The sequence below is a fragment of the Crassostrea angulata genome, chromosome 8, assembly GCF_025612915.1.
Source record: "Crassostrea angulata isolate pt1a10 chromosome 8, ASM2561291v2, whole genome shotgun sequence".
NCBI classification, from domain to species: Eukaryota; Metazoa; Mollusca; class Bivalvia; order Ostreida; family Ostreidae; genus Magallana; species Magallana angulata.
The window spans coordinates 12957111-12975339 of record NC_069118.1 but is presented as its reverse complement, the minus strand read 5'-3'; the positions used below and the strand labels follow the sequence as shown (position 1 = coordinate 12975339).

At 35.5% G+C, this 18229-nt stretch overlaps 1 protein-coding gene across 1 annotated transcript; it reads left to right on the top strand.

Moving 5' to 3' along the window:
* Positions 1-7917: 7917 nt before the first annotated feature.
* LOC128159314 (uncharacterized) lies at positions 7918-15874 on the top strand. The gene is made up of 3 exons (XM_052822370.1): positions 7918-8757; positions 10309-15492; positions 15725-15874. Exons 1-3 carry the CDS (start codon positions 7918-7920, stop codon positions 15872-15874), a joined length of 6174 nt encoding a protein of 2057 aa, XP_052678330.1.
* Positions 15875-18229: the final 2355 nt, after the last annotated feature.

Sequence of the window (18229 nt, the reverse complement as noted above, 5' to 3'; positions counted from 1 at the left end):
GGTATTTCTTTGGCAGGCAAAACAAAAACACATCGAGATCATTTATATTCTTTTATTATCAATGAAAAACAAAATCATTGAATAAACAAGCAATCATTTTAAGCATATCATGTTAAGTATACTGTAGATGTGGAAAACATTACGGTGTTTTTAATTTCACTATGTTCACGGTCTGACAATTTTCCGTGAACATTTAGCCACCGTGAATATATTCAGCTGTGCATTCACCATCTCCGTGTAGGCCGCCATTACAGATAATAAGCTTAAGCCCGGCCTAAGTAACTACTTGTTTATCGTAATCATAGTATATTTAAAATTCGTTAAAAATAGCAAGAATGAGTATTACATTAATTTAATACAATTAATATCGTAATTAAACAATTTTTATAACGGAATATTCGTTTCATCTTTATCTCTGCGGCCCTATCGAAGCCATTGTGAACACGGGTACTAATTTTCACTTATTATCTCGGACATCTCCCTAGGGCAAAAGCCCCTGTACAACCATGAAGTTGTTTGCGATCGGCATCCATCTTGAACAGCTCATTTTAGGATTGATTGATTATAACGGTGTACTTCTTTCTAACAGATTTCACACACGTTTCCCCCATAATTTTCGTGCCCAAAATATCAAATGCGCATTTTACACCAGTGCTTATTACATTCGACACAAACATGTTTTATTATTCTCATAGCACTTTACCTAAATAAGGCTTTGATTTTACGTTTTACAAAAGAAAATAACAAAATTACATGATGCAGGTTCATCACTCATCAGATTATTTATAATCAGGATTTACTTTTCTAGGATAAGAAATCGATTATCAGTGAAATTAAAAACACTGTGAAAGGTACTTATACAGGAAATCGTGAAATTTTAGACACATGAAATTAAAGACGTTTACAGTATATATATATATGCAGTAAAAATACACATTAACCACCTTATAAACCACCTTGTAAATGAAGTTTTAAATAATAAAATGTAAATTATAATTAACTTAGACAAATGTATGCTGGTGCCTAAACCATTATTCATTTAAAAAATAAAATGAAAATTATAATTAAGTTAGAAAAATGTAGGCTGGTGCCTAAACATCTTGGGGCCTAAGCGTCTTATCAATGAAGGGCCTAAACATCTTGGGGCTACCCTTTTGAGCTGCTAGCGGCAGAAGTATGATGTACTTCTGCTGCAGAAGGTTGTTGAACTTAGCTGCATTTTAATTGCAATAAATTGTGAAACTGTAGAGAAGGGTTTTTTTTTGTTAATTATCTATATTTTTTTCTAAAAAATTTATACAATATTCCTTCAAAATGGTAAGGAAGCTGGTGATGCATGTTAATCAAATGCTGGACAACTCCCCCCCTTAATGTCCTTCTGATCATTTACAGCTTCGCTCTCATATAGAGTATCCCAAATTATTGCTTCCATCATTTTTAGCTCACCGAGACGAAGTCATGGGGAGCTTATGCTATACCCTCGGTGTCGGCGTCAGGACCTGGTTAAAGTTTTTGTTGCAGGTCCTGTATCTAAGTTATTACTTGTCCTATCTTCACCAAACTTGCATGGATGATGCATCTGGACTTATGGACTTGAAAGACTTGGATGCTGAATCTGGGTCCTAAATTTCAGATATATTTTAATCGAATTAAACAACGGGTTATATACACATCATGGCATTAATACAACTTGAAAACATGTTGATTACCGAATATCAGAACATGATTAACGATGCTATTTTATATGAATTATGGTTATAATCTAGGGAAAGCATGAGATGTTTTATTCATAGTGTTTAGTAAGGACCTGTACCGGGAGTGAAAAAGTTGCCGATTTATATGAAAGTTTTCATGCCATAAAATCAGGTATTGTTGTCTTGAATATTGCGTACCAAAGAAATCAAATAAAACGCAGCTCATTGAACCTTTATAAGCAATAACCACAAGCAAAAACGTATATATACTAGCGGGATAGGAATCTTTAATTCTATATTCGCCATGTTTACTTCCCATGCTAGCATGCGAGCCTTGACAAGTTTATAGAACTATGTTCAATCCCAGTAACATATAATGGTTTTTAAAGTGATCTGGTTCGACCATCGTTGGGGAGGCACTGTACCCGAGAACTTGTGTCTCAACTGGTTAAAAGCACCGAATGTTTTACCAAAGATCACACATATTTTCTTTTAAAGTTTATATTTTCAAGCACTGCGATTGGATCAGCTACTCGCAGCTGCAGCTAATCATAAAATGAAGCTTGTCACCAAGTTTTCGTAACGAAATCTGCCAAGGGTTTATGGGGAGCAAAGTGGACCGAAAACCCTTGGCTAGCGAAGATGTTCTATTTTGGGTTGTGTATTGAAAGCTGAAGCTGTTGAGGGGGCACTTCAAAACAGATAATCTGGACATTTTTCATATTAGAATAGCGGATAATGTTGTTTGCATGAGCACAGAGGTCTATATGATTATTGAAATATTAAGTGACAGGTGGTGGAAGCAAAAACTTGGGACAGAGTATAGTATATGATGATTCCATTTCACTTATAATTATAATCACAATATCGTAATGGCTGCAATGCCTTTGTCTGATTGCTAATTGATAATTAAATTGGTTATACTCATAGCAATTGAAAGTAATAAGTTAGATGTTCTATTTAGATTTCATATGTTTCCTAAATTAATTCATTGGTTTTTTTTCAAGAACATTTTATACATGTATTTGTTAATAATAAATAATTCAGGAATTTTCAACAAAATGAAAAAATCCGATATATTAACCACTTTAAAAAAAAATTCTCAAGGAGCACCAATGGAACAGACTGTAAGGAATTAAGAATGCTGCAAAAAGAACATGTGAGGAGTTAAAATAATATGTTTTGATTTTTTCCCACTTTATAACAAGTAAATTTTAGTCAATGATTAATGACCTACTAGTGATAGTCAAGGACTTGATTACTTGTTGACATCCCTATTCAAAATATTTTTAATTATTAAGAACTGCAATTCTACCATTTGGAATATTATTTATCGAATAAGGAATCATTCTTCGAGTATTATGAGGCGATAATTTTGGTTGGGGCGTGGTCAAATCCAATAAAGCCTGAATGGCTGTATGATAGATTTGACCTCACTTCGACCGGAATCATCACCTCATAATATTCAAATAAAGAGTCTTTATTACTTATACATGTATTTATATTGTTTCCAATTTCTACACTTTAAAACAACATAAATTAAAGTCACTATTTCTTTATGTAGCACCTGTTATGTATTACAATGCAGCCATATGTTTCTTGATTATGCTATAAGACCTGCCCATTTTGTGTCACTCATCATTTATGAAATGATTATGTTTTATGCTTCAAAATTGATTCGTAAGGCATAAAAAAGTTGTTTGTTATCACTTTCCCGACCGACCCTAACTTTTTTACGCCGACTCAAAACTTTTATTACGGGTAAAAGAATTTTGATGGAAAATCGTTTATTTGCATTTTTATCCAATTTGGAAGAAAATTACTCAAAATTTTGGTCACAAAAACGCTTGTAGCAATTACTCTTTTCAAATCAGTGTAACTCAAATGTTTTGTTTCAAAATGGGTGTATATTTCCTTGTGTTGTAGATACATGTATTAATAATACTCTCATCACTGGCAGAGGAAGTATTTGTCTGATATATTATATCATTTTTGTGTTTTCTTTAGACCAGCTTAATAGTCAGGAAAGATATTAAAAGTATTTCTCATTTTTTACCATTCAGCAGTGTCAGTATCTAACTTGCATGTATGGATAATGCAATATTAAAGGAAAAAAAATATTTGAAAAATTTTTTTCAGCATGAAAGCGGAAACAAACAATTATTTTTTTTTTAGGCCAAATGATATCACAGACAAATACAGTAGAAAATATAAATGTTATGTATTAAAGCATTTACTTTTAGTTTTTGACACAACTACCACTGAAACAGCACTGGCTTAAATATTTTATTGACTTTATAAAGCTACTTTGATTAGAGTTACATGTAGCTGCTTTTATTAGACTTATGGGTAATGTTACTCAGGTGAGCAATGTGACCCATTGGCCTCTTGTTGAATACAGGATAGAAGTGTATATATAAGTTAGTTCTTTATACAAAGTACAAACATGTGTTTAAGATGGTAGTGTGTATTTTCATCAGATTCAGACAATCTTTGAATTTTAGGGCATATACTGAAAGAATTTGTAATTGAAGAGTTTTTGTTTGTCATTTAATCATGAAACTTGAAAACTTTAGTGATTTATAAATTTTTTTAAGTGGACATGTATTTCTAAATAGTACGGATTTCATTTTGTTTAATTAATAAACAGCATTGTTTGTTAACGGGAAAGAATTTTAGAAAAAGAAAATGTTCTATTGTATAATGTATGAAATGTGTTTTTTAAAATTGGAGTAGAATTCTCATGGTCTAAGTTTAGAATTTTTGTTCTTTTTTTTAGGACACCTTAATCACTCAAGTGACTTATTGCCATCTGTTTTTGTTTGTCATGTTGTTCGTCAGTTCCAAACTTTTAAAACATTTCTAACTTCTTCTCTGGAACCACTGAACCAATTTCAACCAAATTTGGCATATAGTATCTATGGCTGAAGGGTAGTAAAACTTGTGAAATTCATGGCCCCTGAAACCCCCCCACCCCACCCCCGGGCCTGAGGGGTGGGACTAAAACCATCAAAATTTATGCAATCATTAAAAAATGTTCTTCTTTACGCCTGGATCTCAAGCAGTCGAACTGCTGGCATGATTGTTATAAACATTGAGCTCTCTACCAAAATTGTGAAATTCATAGCCCCCGTGTCAGGAGTTCTTGCTCTAGGGTTGGGCTCTAATGATTATATAGTGAAAATACATTAATTCTTTTAAAATCTCCTCTCCTGCTCCTGGTATTTAGACATTGAACTTAGTAATGGCACATAGTTATGATGAAGAAGAATGATTCCTAAAAAAAAATGAATTTTATGGCCCCTGGGTCAGGGGTTCTTGTGTTAGGGCAGGGTTCTACTAATTACCTAGTTAAAAAACAGTAATTTTTTTAAAGTCTTCTCTGCTCCTGGATATTAAGCCCATGAACTAAGTACATAGTTATGATGAGGAAGAGTGCCTCTTTCAAAATAATGAATTTCATGGCCTTTGGATCAGAGGTTGTAGTGTTAGGGCACGGCTCTTATGATAATATAGTGTAGGGTGGTGTAATTTGGACCGATTATTATTAAGGTGTTCAGCTAACCAGTCTTCTAGCAATTGTCAAGTTGGCAATTATCCAGATTTTTTTTCTGCACTGCCATATAAATGCACATAAGAAATAAGTTTCTTAAAGTATTAAAAGGTTTTTTTTTTTCATTTATTCAACTAAATTGTACACTAAAACCAAATGGTGCCTTCCTGGTTTTTGACAAATCATTGCAAATATATAACATTTAACATTGCTTAATCAAGATATGGTGGTAAAAATACGATAAGGTATAAAAATTCACCAAATATGATATTAGCTAGGTTTTCCCTAACATTTTATTTGGAGACCGTACCCGATAAAAATTAAATTTATGTAAATTTAATTTTTGTTGGACTCGGTCTCCAAATTAAATGTAAGTGATAAAATTGTCATTTTATTGCAATAAGTAAACATGATATTGCACCTGATTTGGTGGAGCATTACACAAACGGCAGATCGACGGATGTGGTGTTGGTTTGTTTGCAAACAACCATACCATAGGTAATCTTGTTTCAAATGGGAAATGAAATTGATAAAAGTAAATTTTATTATATTTAGGGGTTTGCTGTTAATCAGTTGTATCCTCGCATTCAAATAATTTTTTGATAGACGTTTGACTAGATTTTATACAAGACGGTATGGATGAAAACATCCAGACTTGCTATCAATGACCAAAATTTTCTTAATCAGTAAACAGGTTAAAAGTCTTTTGAACAGGTCTATGTCCAAGTAACTTTAAGTCCTACTTAAACACACTTAATATATTAAATTGATCTTGAGATGTACACTAACTAGACATAATAATATGATGCGAGAGTTGCCATACTTATAAATCACGTTCGTCGAGGTGAGCTTCATAATCTTTGATTACCTGTGTTTAAAATATGAAGTTTTTTTTGCAGATCGATTGTACATATATCAGAATGTTCATAGTGCTTGGGTTTTGAAAGCTCAAGTGAGCTTTATTGATCACTTTTTGTCCAGCGTCCGTCTGTCTGTAAACTTTTACATTTTTGACTTTTTCGCCAGAAGCACTGGGCCAATTTTAATCAAATTTAGCACAAAGCGTCCTTAGGTAAGGGGATTCAAGTTTATTAAAATGAAGAGCCACGCCCTCTTTCAAGGGAAGATACTAAAAAATAATAGAAAATTTGTTGGTATTTTTCAAAAATCTCAAAAACCATTTGACCAGAAAAGCTGCAACTTGTGTGAAAGCATCCTCAGGTAGTGTAGATTCAAGTTGTTCAAATCATGATCCCCGAAGGTAGGGTGGGGCCACAATTGGGGGGGGGGGGATTATTACATAAGAAGATATAGATTAAATCTTTAAAAATCTTCTCTGAAACTGATCAGCCAGGAAAGCTGAAACTTGTGTGGAAGCATCCTTAGGTAGTGTAGATTCATGTTTGTTCAAATCATGATCCCCAGGTGTTGAGTGGGGCCACAATGGAGGGTTGAATTTTACATAGGAACATATAGAGTAAATCTCTAAAAACCTTCTTCTCAGAAACTGATTGGCCAGAAAAACTATTACTTGTGACGAAGCATCTCAGGTAGTGTAGATTCAAGTTTGTTCAAATCATGATCCCCAGGGGTAGGATGGGGCCACAATTGGGGTCAAATTTTTACATAGGAATGTAAAGAGAAAAATCTTTAAAAATCTTCTCAGAAACTGATCAGCCATAAAAGCTCTAACTTGTGTGAAAACATCCGTGGTTAAGGTAGATTTAACTTTGATAAAATTATGATTCTTATGGGTAGGGTGGGGCCACAGGGGGGGGGGGGGTTGAATTTTCAAATTTGATTATATAGAGAAAAATCTTTAAAAATCTTCTCAGAAACTGATCATGTAGAAAAGTTGCAACTTGTATGGAAGCAACATCAGTTAGAGAAGATTCAAGTTTGTTCAAATCATGATCCATGGGGGTGGGGGGGGGGGTGTCCAAATTTTACATAGGAATATGTAAGGAAAAATCTTTAAAAATCATCTTCTAAAACACAAATTGTCTAGAAAAGCTCTAACTTTAGTCAGTTCCGATAGTGAAGAATAAAATTTGTCAAAATTATATTCTTCAGGAGTAGGGTTGGTCCACATCGGGGGGGGGGGGGGGGGGGGGGGGATTCCAATTTTTCAAAGGAAAACATTTAAATTATTCATAAAAACTCAAATGTTCTCAAGTTAAGAAGTTCTTATTTTTATCAGAGATGAGCATAGTTCTTGTACTTTGAATTTTTTTGTAATTTATTAGAAAAATACAACAAGATTTTTATTTTGCACATCAATTGTACATCTATTGGAAATGTACGGAATCCCGTTCAGACGGTTCAGGTCATACTAGTATCTTAAAATGGCTGAGGATGCATGCCAAACCTAACTACACTTAAGGGATAAATCCATTGCACTATAAAGCTTCAAAAAGGATTTCATCAGCCCTGTAATTATAATGCACATCAATGTACAAAAGCCACACTGCTGTTACTCAGGTGACCAATTAAGCCCATGGGACTCTTGTTGAACTTGAGCCTAGTAACAATACATTTGGAAAGAAAATTACGTCGTCTTAAAATTACTTTCAGTCCAAGTTAAGGGTTTAAGGGAACATATACTCCTTCAGAATAATGAATCTTGAATTTAATCACCACTGTTTTGGTTTTTTTCTTGTCATTTTGTAGATGCCGAAACGTAAAACATTTGATGGCAGGAAGCAGAGGGAGAAACAAAAAATGAGAATGAGGGAGAAGAGACAGCAGTCTCGGTATCCAGACACTCCTCCCAATGAGCTGGTTGTAGAGTCCAGTGTTTCTGTTGAACCATTGGATGGAGCAATCTCTGCTCCCCCCAGTAATTTTCAGGGGCAGGTTTCCATGGGGTTTCCTAATAGTAAAAAACCCCTGGCCAGAGTGCAGGCCTCTCTTCGCGAGAGAATGCACTCACCTGCCTCGAGGTTGCCATCTCCTCGAGGAAGTCGTCTGTTTGTCCGTGAACAGGACAAGGCACCGTCCCCTGACTCCCCAGCGTGGGTTTGTGCTCCACCGAGGGCACCTGGACTGGACACCGTGCACGTGTCTGGTCCAGCAGGTCAGGCGCAGCTGGATACCTCCAGGGAGGAAGAGACCAGCAGTATTCTAAAAGATGAGGAAACCTTAACGAGAAACAAAACGGATACTGAACGAAAAACAAAACGTATTCTAAACGAACACAAGATACTAGAAACTATATATGAGAACCAGAACAATGATATATCAGAGGAAATATATGATGAGATATCAAAGAATATATATGATGAGATATCAGAAAGTATTATAGAAAACCAGTGTATTAAGATATCAGAGAATATGTATGACAGCCATAATGAGATATCAAAGAATCTTAATGAGAATGAAGAGAGTGAGGTTACAGAGAATATGAATGAAAAACGTGTAACTGCCATACATGTGAATCTGTATGAGAATCAACAGACAAGGACAATGAAGGATATAAATGGCAAAATAGAAAATGAGAATGATCTTGAAGTAAATAAAAATGCTGGAAGAGGGAGAAAGAGGCAAAGGAATGTTATTGCATCACAAAGGAATAACATGCTAGGAAATCTCAATGACAATGAATTTGCTTGTGGAAAAAATTTGATAGTTAAGGCTAATTTTCCAAGTAATGAAAACTTTAATTTTGTCTCAAAAAAAGTAATTCAAGGGACTTTTCATCAGGGAGACATAATGTTTGGAGAAAATGCTGGTACTCAGTGTGTTGCCAATTGTCTGGCAAGTATTTCTTATCACAAAATGAAAAACACAGTGTATTGGACATCAGAAGACATGGACCAGATACTTATTACAGGCAATGAACTGTACACATTTCTGCAAAGAAGTTCATCTATAAATAAAACATACTTGTTGGTAGAGGAATTACCACAACTTTTTGAATGTTTTGATATGTCATATGTTTTCAAAGCAGATGAGCCACTGACCAGTGTGATTTTGCCAAGTGATGAATTGAATTATGCAGATTTTCATGCCTTGCCACTGAATGAAGCATTAGAAATATCTCTTGGAGAGACAGATGGTTGTTTTGTTTGTTATGGAGGAAACTCTTTTTTAATTGGCAAATTTGAACATGGTTTTTTTCTGTTTGATTCTCACTCAAGGTCTGTTAATGGAATGGTGAATGAAAATGGGAAAAGCACAAGAATTCTTCTAGCTGATCTGGGACAGGTGTATATGCATGTTCATTCTTTAGCTATTTCAATGGGATACTCGTCGAACGTGATTTGTAATTTAACTGGGGTGTATTGCAAAACTGCTGTTATGACAGACACAGATAGTAATTTTGAATCACTTGTTAGGACTGTTGATGCAGAGAGAGAGTCAAAAGGGAACAATAAAATGTTGAAGAATGATGATTTTATGATTTTATCTCATGAAATCGAACGGTTTATGTTTTTGCCTCTAAATGAAGATGTCAAAAGGAATCTGTGTGAACAACTGAATGTTCCTTTAATGTGCATTGAAAATGAACATATCTCTCAAGTTGTAGAAAAAGAATTAACTTCACCTGCAACAGAAAAAGAAATTATTGGAGATGGTAATTGTTTCTTCAGAGCAGTTTCCTATAGTGTATCAAACTCAGAAGATTTTCATAGTTCCATTCGAAGTGCTGTTTGCGGACACATGATGACAAATCAAGAGTTATTCAAAACATTTTTACGTAATGGAGAGGGGTCTATTGAGAGTCATCTTTCTGCTTCGTTGATGAGACAAGAAGGGACATGGGCAACTGAGGTAGAAATTTTGGCTATGGCACACTTTTTGAGAGTTGATATTTTTACATATTCTGGAGGTCAATGGCTGAAGTTCTCAGGGGACATGGTTACCAAGTGTCTGAACAAAAGACGTGGAGCAATTTATTTGCATCATTTACATCAAAACCATTACAATGTTGTGATTTCTATGCATGTCAACTTGGAAAGAAATGAAACAGTACTTATGCATGAGAAAATTGAAGAACATTTTATGCAAAGGAGGAATATCAGGAAATCTTCATCAAGATTAACCTCTTATGAAAAGCAGAAAAACATAAAGAGAGAGAAATATAATCAGAACCCAGTACTACGAAACAGAAAATTAGCTGCAGCGGCTCTTAAATATAGAGAAGACAAGTATTACCAATCATTTGTGAAGGAAAGATACAAGGAAAAATATAGATCTGATACCAAATGCAGAGAAAGAAGTAAGAAGTTGTATGACAAAAATCGAGATGTTAAGAGAGAGATAAGCACAGAGAAATACAGAAGAAACACTTCGCATAGAGAAGATGTAAAACTGAGAAGCAAAGAGAAGTACAGAACAGATCCTGTACACAAAGAGGAGATGAAGAAAAGAAGTACAGTGAAATATCAAACTAATGCAAAGCATAGAGAAGAGATGAAAAAGCGAAGTATAATTAAATACCAATCAGATGAAAAACACAGAGAAGAGATGAAAAAGAGAAGTATAATTAAATACCAATCAGATGAAAAACACAGAGAAAATGTTAAGATTAGGAGTAAGCAGATCTACAATAGTGATGAAGCTCACAAAAAGCGTGTAAATTCTGCAAGTATTCGGAGATACAATACTGATGAATCATACAGGAAAAGAAATCTTAGGAAAAGGTCAATGAAGTATGAAACAGATGATGGCTTCAGAACAAGAGCTAAAGTCTATAGTAAAGAAATGTATGCATCAAGTTCTAATGTCAGATTAAAGAAAAAAGATGCATTAATACAGCAAAGAAGAGCAAAAAGACAAAAACTAGATAACGAAGAGGAAGTAGCAGCCTTGTTTAGGTGTAAAGTAAAGGAAGGCATTAATTACATATGTTGTTGTTGTAATCGGCTCTTGTTTGAAAATCAAGTCCAAAGATGCAATCCCCCATCTTATGAAAAGAACACAGAAGGAGCATCAGCAGCCGAAGTCTGCATACAGACAAAATATTTGCATCAGTGTTCAGAATTTTGCCTTCCGAACTGTACAAGATCATCATTGTGGATTTGCTTTACCTGTCATAGGAAGATTCTAAAAGGAAAAATTCCAGCAGAGGCGACCGTGAACAATTTGATTTTGGAAGATATTCCGAAGGAACTTTCCAACTTGAATAGCCTCGAAAGACACCTAATTGCATTACAAATACCTTTTATGAAGGTAATGGGGCTTCCTCATGGTGGTCAGAAGAATGTTCATGGACCGGTTGTTTGTGTGCCATCAGACATGAAAAAGGTAGCAAATCTACCGCTGAAGGAAGATGAAAATTTGTTGTTGCGTGTAAAATTGAAAAGGAAATTAAATTACAAAGGATATTTTGAATATCAGTTTGTAGACCCAAAGCACGTTTTTGCTGCCTTAGATTACTTGAAACAGAATAACAAATGGTATGCAAGTGTTACAATAGACAAGAATTGGAAAGAAAATGATTTTGGTGAAGAAGTTACAGAAGTAACTGATGAAGTACAATTAGATGATGTAGAACACCAAGAATTAGCTACTGACACCTGTTTACAGCCACTGGATATTGCACAGGAAGTTTTAGATCATTTCTTTGATGACATATACAGTATTGCACCTGGAGAAGGTAAGAATCCTGTTCGCATGTTGCAAGAACCAGGAAATGAAGCTAAATCCTTTCCATACCTTTTTCCTAGCGGAAAGTTCTCATGGAATGACGATAGGCCGGAAAGGATAACGTTATCTAGATATTTCAACAACCGGTTAATGAATGCAGATAACCGATTTGCTAAAGATACAAGTTACATTTTTTTCAGCCAGTATTTGTCAGAACTGAATCAAGTAATAGAGAAAACTCAAATCTCAATTCGAAAATCTGTCACAAAGATTGGGAGTGATAAATTAGTTACACCAGACATGTTACAAGATCCGGAGACCCTTTCAAAGCTGTTGAGAAATGACGAGGCATTACGCTTTATGCAGCCTATTCGTGGAACACCGGCATATTGGTCTGCAGCCCAAAAAGATCTCTTTGCAATGCTGCGGCAGTTGGGAATACCTACATGGTTTTGTTCGTTCTCTGCTGCTGAACATAGATGGAATGATTCTATTAGAACAATTTTACAACAACAGAATGATCACAGAGATCCAGATTTGTTAGATTGGTCTGAAAAAAACGAAGTACTAAAAAGTAATCCAGTTACTGTTGCAAGGATGTTTGAACAGAGATTCCACGTGTTTCAGAAAGATGTCATTTTATCGCCATCGGAACCAATTGGAAAAGTTATAGACTTTTTTCAGAGAGTTGAGTTTCAACAAAGAGGATCGCCTCACATGCACTGCTTATATTGGGTTGAAAACTCTCCTAAAATTGATCAAGATGGCGAGGAAGCAGTGTGTAATTTCGTCGATAAATATGTATCTTGCGCAGTTCCTTTGGAGGAGGAAGATGCTGAGCTAAGAAGCATTGTGCTGGCTGTTCAACAACACAGTAAAAAACACTCCAAGTCATGCAGAAAGAAGGGCTCAGAGTGCAGGTTTAATTTTCCTAGACCGCCTTCTGTACGCACATTCATCACTTCACCTGAAACTGATGAAATAGATCAAAATATTGAAACAGAAACAAAAAATGAGACAGAGAAAAGGGTTGCTAAAGATATGCTAATGCGTGTCTGGGATGAAATGCAACTAGACAGCAATTCATCAAGCACAGTGGGCGAAATCTTCAATGCATTGGGATTGACGCAAGAACAATATGAAACAGCATATAACATTATTACAAAAAAGAAGGCAATTGTTCTGCAAAGAGAACCGTGTGAGCTCTGGACCAACCAGTACAACCCATGTCTATTAAGGTGCTGGGATGCAAACATGGACATTCAATTTGTTTTAGATCCATTTAGCTGCATTGTTTATATCATTTCTTATATCTCAAAATCTGAAAGAGAAATGGGGATGTTGCTGAAACAAACAAAGATAGAGGCCGAGGAAGGGAACTGTGAAGCACGCCAAACATTGAAGAAAATTGGGTCTGCCTACTTAAAACATCGGGAAGTGAGTGCACAAGAAGCTGTTTATCGTGTCTGTAATTTGAAAATGAAAGAGTGTTCGAGGAAGGTTGTTTTTATACCAGTGGGAGAAAACCCAACCCGTTTAACCAAACCACTTTCTCAGATAAAACGAGCCACACATAAGGAGAGAGAAGAAGCCAATGACGATGGAAATGAGGAAGAGGATTTATGGATGACAAATATTGTTGAAAGGTATGAAAATCGACCAAACAAGATAATGTTTCACGACATGTGTTTGGCTCAATTCTGTTCAGAATACCGCGTTCTTGCAAAGTCTCAGGTTCCAAAGACTCCAAATGAAAATGTATTTGAATTGCAAAATTCAAAGGGATTTGTACAAAAGAGAACCAGAACAAAACCAGCTGTAATTAGATACCCACGGTTTAGTGTTGACAAAATGTCTGAAAAATATTATCAGTGTCTCCTACAGCTCTTCCTGCCGCACGAGACAACAACTCAATTAAAACCAACAGGTTTTGATCTCTATCAGACATTTTATGAGAATGGCCATGTTAAAGTGAGAAATGATAAGACATTACAAGCAGTCAAGATATTGGTCGATACAAATCATGCAAAATTTGCAGAAAATGAAGAAATGATAGCGGACGCACAAGAAACATTTGAGACTATCGGAGAACCGCAGGATGCATGGGCAAGTTTATGTCCAGAAACTGAATTGATACGAAAGGAATGTATTGAAGAAAGAAGTACACTGAATGTGTTGGATGATCATGTCGATGAAATACCGGAGATGGAGACCGAGGCAAACTCAGCTGATGTCATGTTCAAAGTCCAACAAAATAACCAATCCAGAGAAGAAGCCTTGCAGATAATCCAAAACCTAAATGAGACACAGAGAAACATCTTTTATTATATAAGAGACTGGTGTATAGAAAAATCAACAGGACAAAACCCAGACCCCTTTCACATATTTATAACAGGTGGTGCAGGTACAGGAAAAAGTCATGTTATTAAGGCAATTCATTATGAATCCTCACGTTTGCTTGCAAAAAACTTGTCGACGCCAGATAGTTTATCAGTTCTGTTGTCTGCTTTCACAGGAACAGCTGCATTCAACATTGGTGGAAATACAATTCATCACCTTTTTGCATTGCCAAAGTATATGCGTCTACCTTATGAACCATTAAAAGAACAGATTCTCAGTGAAATAAGAGTACAACTTCGAGATCTGAGTGTTCTGGTAATTGATGAAGTGTCTATGGTTTACAAGAGACTGCTGTATTATATCCACGAAAGACTTGTGCAAATAAAAAAAAGCAAAAAGCCGTTTGGAGGAGTCAGTGTCATTGCGGTAGGCGACTTTTACCAGCTCCCTCCAGTGAAACAACGTAAAGATGAAAGACTCTACAAAAGCAACATTTCATATCCAGTTGATCACTGGCAAGAATTATTCAAAGTTGTCGAGTTAACAGAAATCATGAGACAAAAACAGGATGTACCATTTGCAGAAATTCTTAATTCTCTCCGTACACGAGAATTGCGGGAACCTCTTAAAACTGACACCTTGTCCATGCTTCATGAATGTGTTAGAGAGGGACCAGAGGACGTGTTGCATGTATATGCTACGAACGACGAAGTAAATAATTTCAATCTTAAAATGCTGCGTAAAAGTTGCAAGGAATTTGTTGAGATTGATGCTCGGGATTTCGAAAAAGACACAGCAACAGGGAAACTAACACTGAGAAGAAAGCCTATATCTAGATCAAAAACGGACGGTCTGTCCAGTTCCCTTTTGATTGCGGTAAATGCACGGGTAATGCTTACTCGAAATTGTAATGTAGAGGACGGACTTGTAAACGGTGTCATGGGAAACATTTCAAATTTCATTTTGAAAGACGGAAATGTAGATCATGTTCTTGCAGTTGGGGTGATATTCGATAACAAGAATGTTGGAAAACATACTGGGAGAAAAACATCACAGGGAAATGTTGTTTTAATCGAGAGGGTGCAAGAGGAAGTGGTGGAAAAAAAATCAAAATCATATGTCAGACATCAGTTTCCTCTACGATTATCATGGGCGTGTACAGCTCACAAGGTCCAAGGAATGACTGTTGACAAAGTCGTTGTCAATTTAGACCGAACATTTTCTGCAGGTCAAGGATATGTTGCGCTAACAAGAGTGAGATCCAAAGACGGATTATTCATCGAAACCGATGATGTCAAAACATTAGAGAAAAAGGTATACGCTGATGCTGAAGTAAAAAATGCCCTTTTTGATATGACGAAGTTGAAGTTTTCAAATATCTTTGAGAGGTCATCGCTGTGTACAAGAATTATACTTCACAACATTCAGAGTCTTAAAGCACACTTTTTAAATCTGCAGCTCGATTTGCGTTTTACAGAAGCAGATATAATCTGTTTGACAGAGACTTGGTTGAGACCAAATGAAAATCTCTTCAACTTTTCCTTAGATGGATTTTCTTTCCACTCTCAAGCTAGAGGAAATGCATACGATGATCAGTCTACAGATATGCAAAACAAAAGTGTTGGAAAGGGTGGCGGTGTTGCTGTGTATATCAAAAGCAATGGACATGATAATAAAGCTAATCCTCTTCCTGTGAAGAATATTGAAGGTATTGCTGTTCATTTACAAAATATTGAAACAGTAATTCTTACTTTATATCGCCCGAGCACTACCACTGTATGCACGTTTCTACAGCACCTTCAAAAGTTAATTGAACATTATAGGAATAAAAACTGGAACATTGTTTGCGTTGGGGACTTCAATGAGGATGCACACAAAAAAGGACCAATACAATCCTTCATGACAAAAGAGGGGTTTAGGCAGCTTGTTGCTTTCAATACAACAGAAGGAGCAACAATTCTTGACCACGTGTATGTGTCTGGATCTTTGCAAGTGGAAGTTAACAAAATGTCCACGTACTTTAGTTATCATGAAGCTATTGTTGTCACAGTTTATCAAAATGATCATAATGCTTGACATTTTCTATTCTTGTTGCTGGTCAGGAAATATAACGCCAAATATTATACATCATCGCAAACCACGGTTTTGAGTCCACAAGTTTTCTCAAGTGATGATAGAGATAATCGATGTGAATCACATGTAGGTCACCAACGATGAATATTATAGTGTTTCATAAATTTTGTAAATTTTGTAAATAATGCATTGACCAATTTATTTGATGTAAGTATTCTCTTGGCTTTAAAAAAAGTGCGTACAACTTGATAATTTCATCGCGTTTGAGTAATACGACGAGGCAAGTTGTACATCCACACAGGTGAAGCCTCTACAGCAAATTACTTTAAACTGTTTCGAGGTCTTCGCCTTACATAAGGGTTGTAGGAACAGCAGTAATGAAAGAGAAATATGGCGGACACTGCCTATTTACGAGCGGTGTTCAGCTTTAATTTGAAAAATCGGATCTAAGTTGTTGCTCTTGCAATTCAAACGGAAGACCTACTCGTTGCTCGCAACGAGATCGCGTCTAGTTATTATTATTATTTTTTTTTTCCAAATTTTGTGCACGAGATTTCTCGAAATCTATTTGACCGATCTCAACCAATTTTTCACAGATGGTTGGGCGTGATCTAAATTTCATACATTTTTCTTTATTTTTTCGTAGTCACTTCCGGTACCGAATTGTCGGCCATTTTGTAATTTTTGACGACCCATTTTGTGCAGCTATAAACTCAGAAACCATAAGAGATATGAATATGAAATTTTCAGGATAGGTAGACTATAGTTTGAAGTTGTGCAGCATGTATTTGTTTAATGCCTGTTGCGCCATTTCTTGGAACTCGCCTGGGCACGAAAATTGGGCACGAATTTTCATTCAAAATTTTCACACGTTTTGATTTATATCTTTTTATCAGTTGATATTTTGTTTAGACATATATAACGAAAGTGGTAGAGAATCAAAAGTTCTTTCCAACAAAATCAAGAAAAAGGGGCTGGCCCCTTTATTAAGGGGCCAAGGCACTCTTAAACTCTATTACAAATAACTTAAAAACGATAAAGATTTTGTAATGCAATATAGAAGCAAAGTTGTTGATCGTACCAATATCTATTAGAAAAAGTTATTGCCACGCCCATTTATTACGTAATTAGGGGTTTTTTTGGGCCAAAGTACTTAAACTTTGACGCAATATAACTAGAGAAGTAGACATTTTTTGTTAGACATGATAGAAGAGAAAATGTTTGAATTTATGATTTAAATCGATTCCACTTATCAAAACACGAATTCCTGTCCCCATTAAGGATCTAGAGGGCTGGCCCCTAAAATATTCATACATTTGTATCTCAAAAATGATCAACAATTTTAGATGGGTGTAAGAACAAAAATTGTTAGTATTCTTAAGACCTTTTCAAAGAAATCAAGAAAAAGGGGCTGGCCCCCTTTTTTTTTGGGGAGGGGGGGGCAAGAAACTCGTAAAGTATATTACAAATAACATAAAAACGATTAAGATTTCGTAATGCATTATAAAAGCAAAGTTGTTGATTGTAGCAATATCTACCTTGAAAACTCATTGCAACACCCATTTATTACGTAATTAGGGATTTGTATACATTATCTGAAAGTGTGTGTGGGGGGGGGGGGGGGAGGGTAATTCTAAAATTATATCGATTATTCATGGTATGATTAAAAACAGAAATCGCAAGGAAGACCTACTCGTTACTCGTAACGAGATCGTATCTAGTTATTATTATTATTTTTTTCCACAAATTTTGTGCACGCGATATCTCGAAAACTATTCGGCCGATTTCAACCATTTTTTCACAGATGATTGCCAGTGGTCATATTTCTAGAAGTTTTTTGAAATTTTGAAATCGTCACTTCCGGTTCCGATTTACGGCCGATTTTGTAAGTTTTTACGACCAACTTTGTGCAGACATAAACTCAGAGACTATCAGAGATATAAATATGAAATTTTCAGGATAGGTAGACCATAGTTTG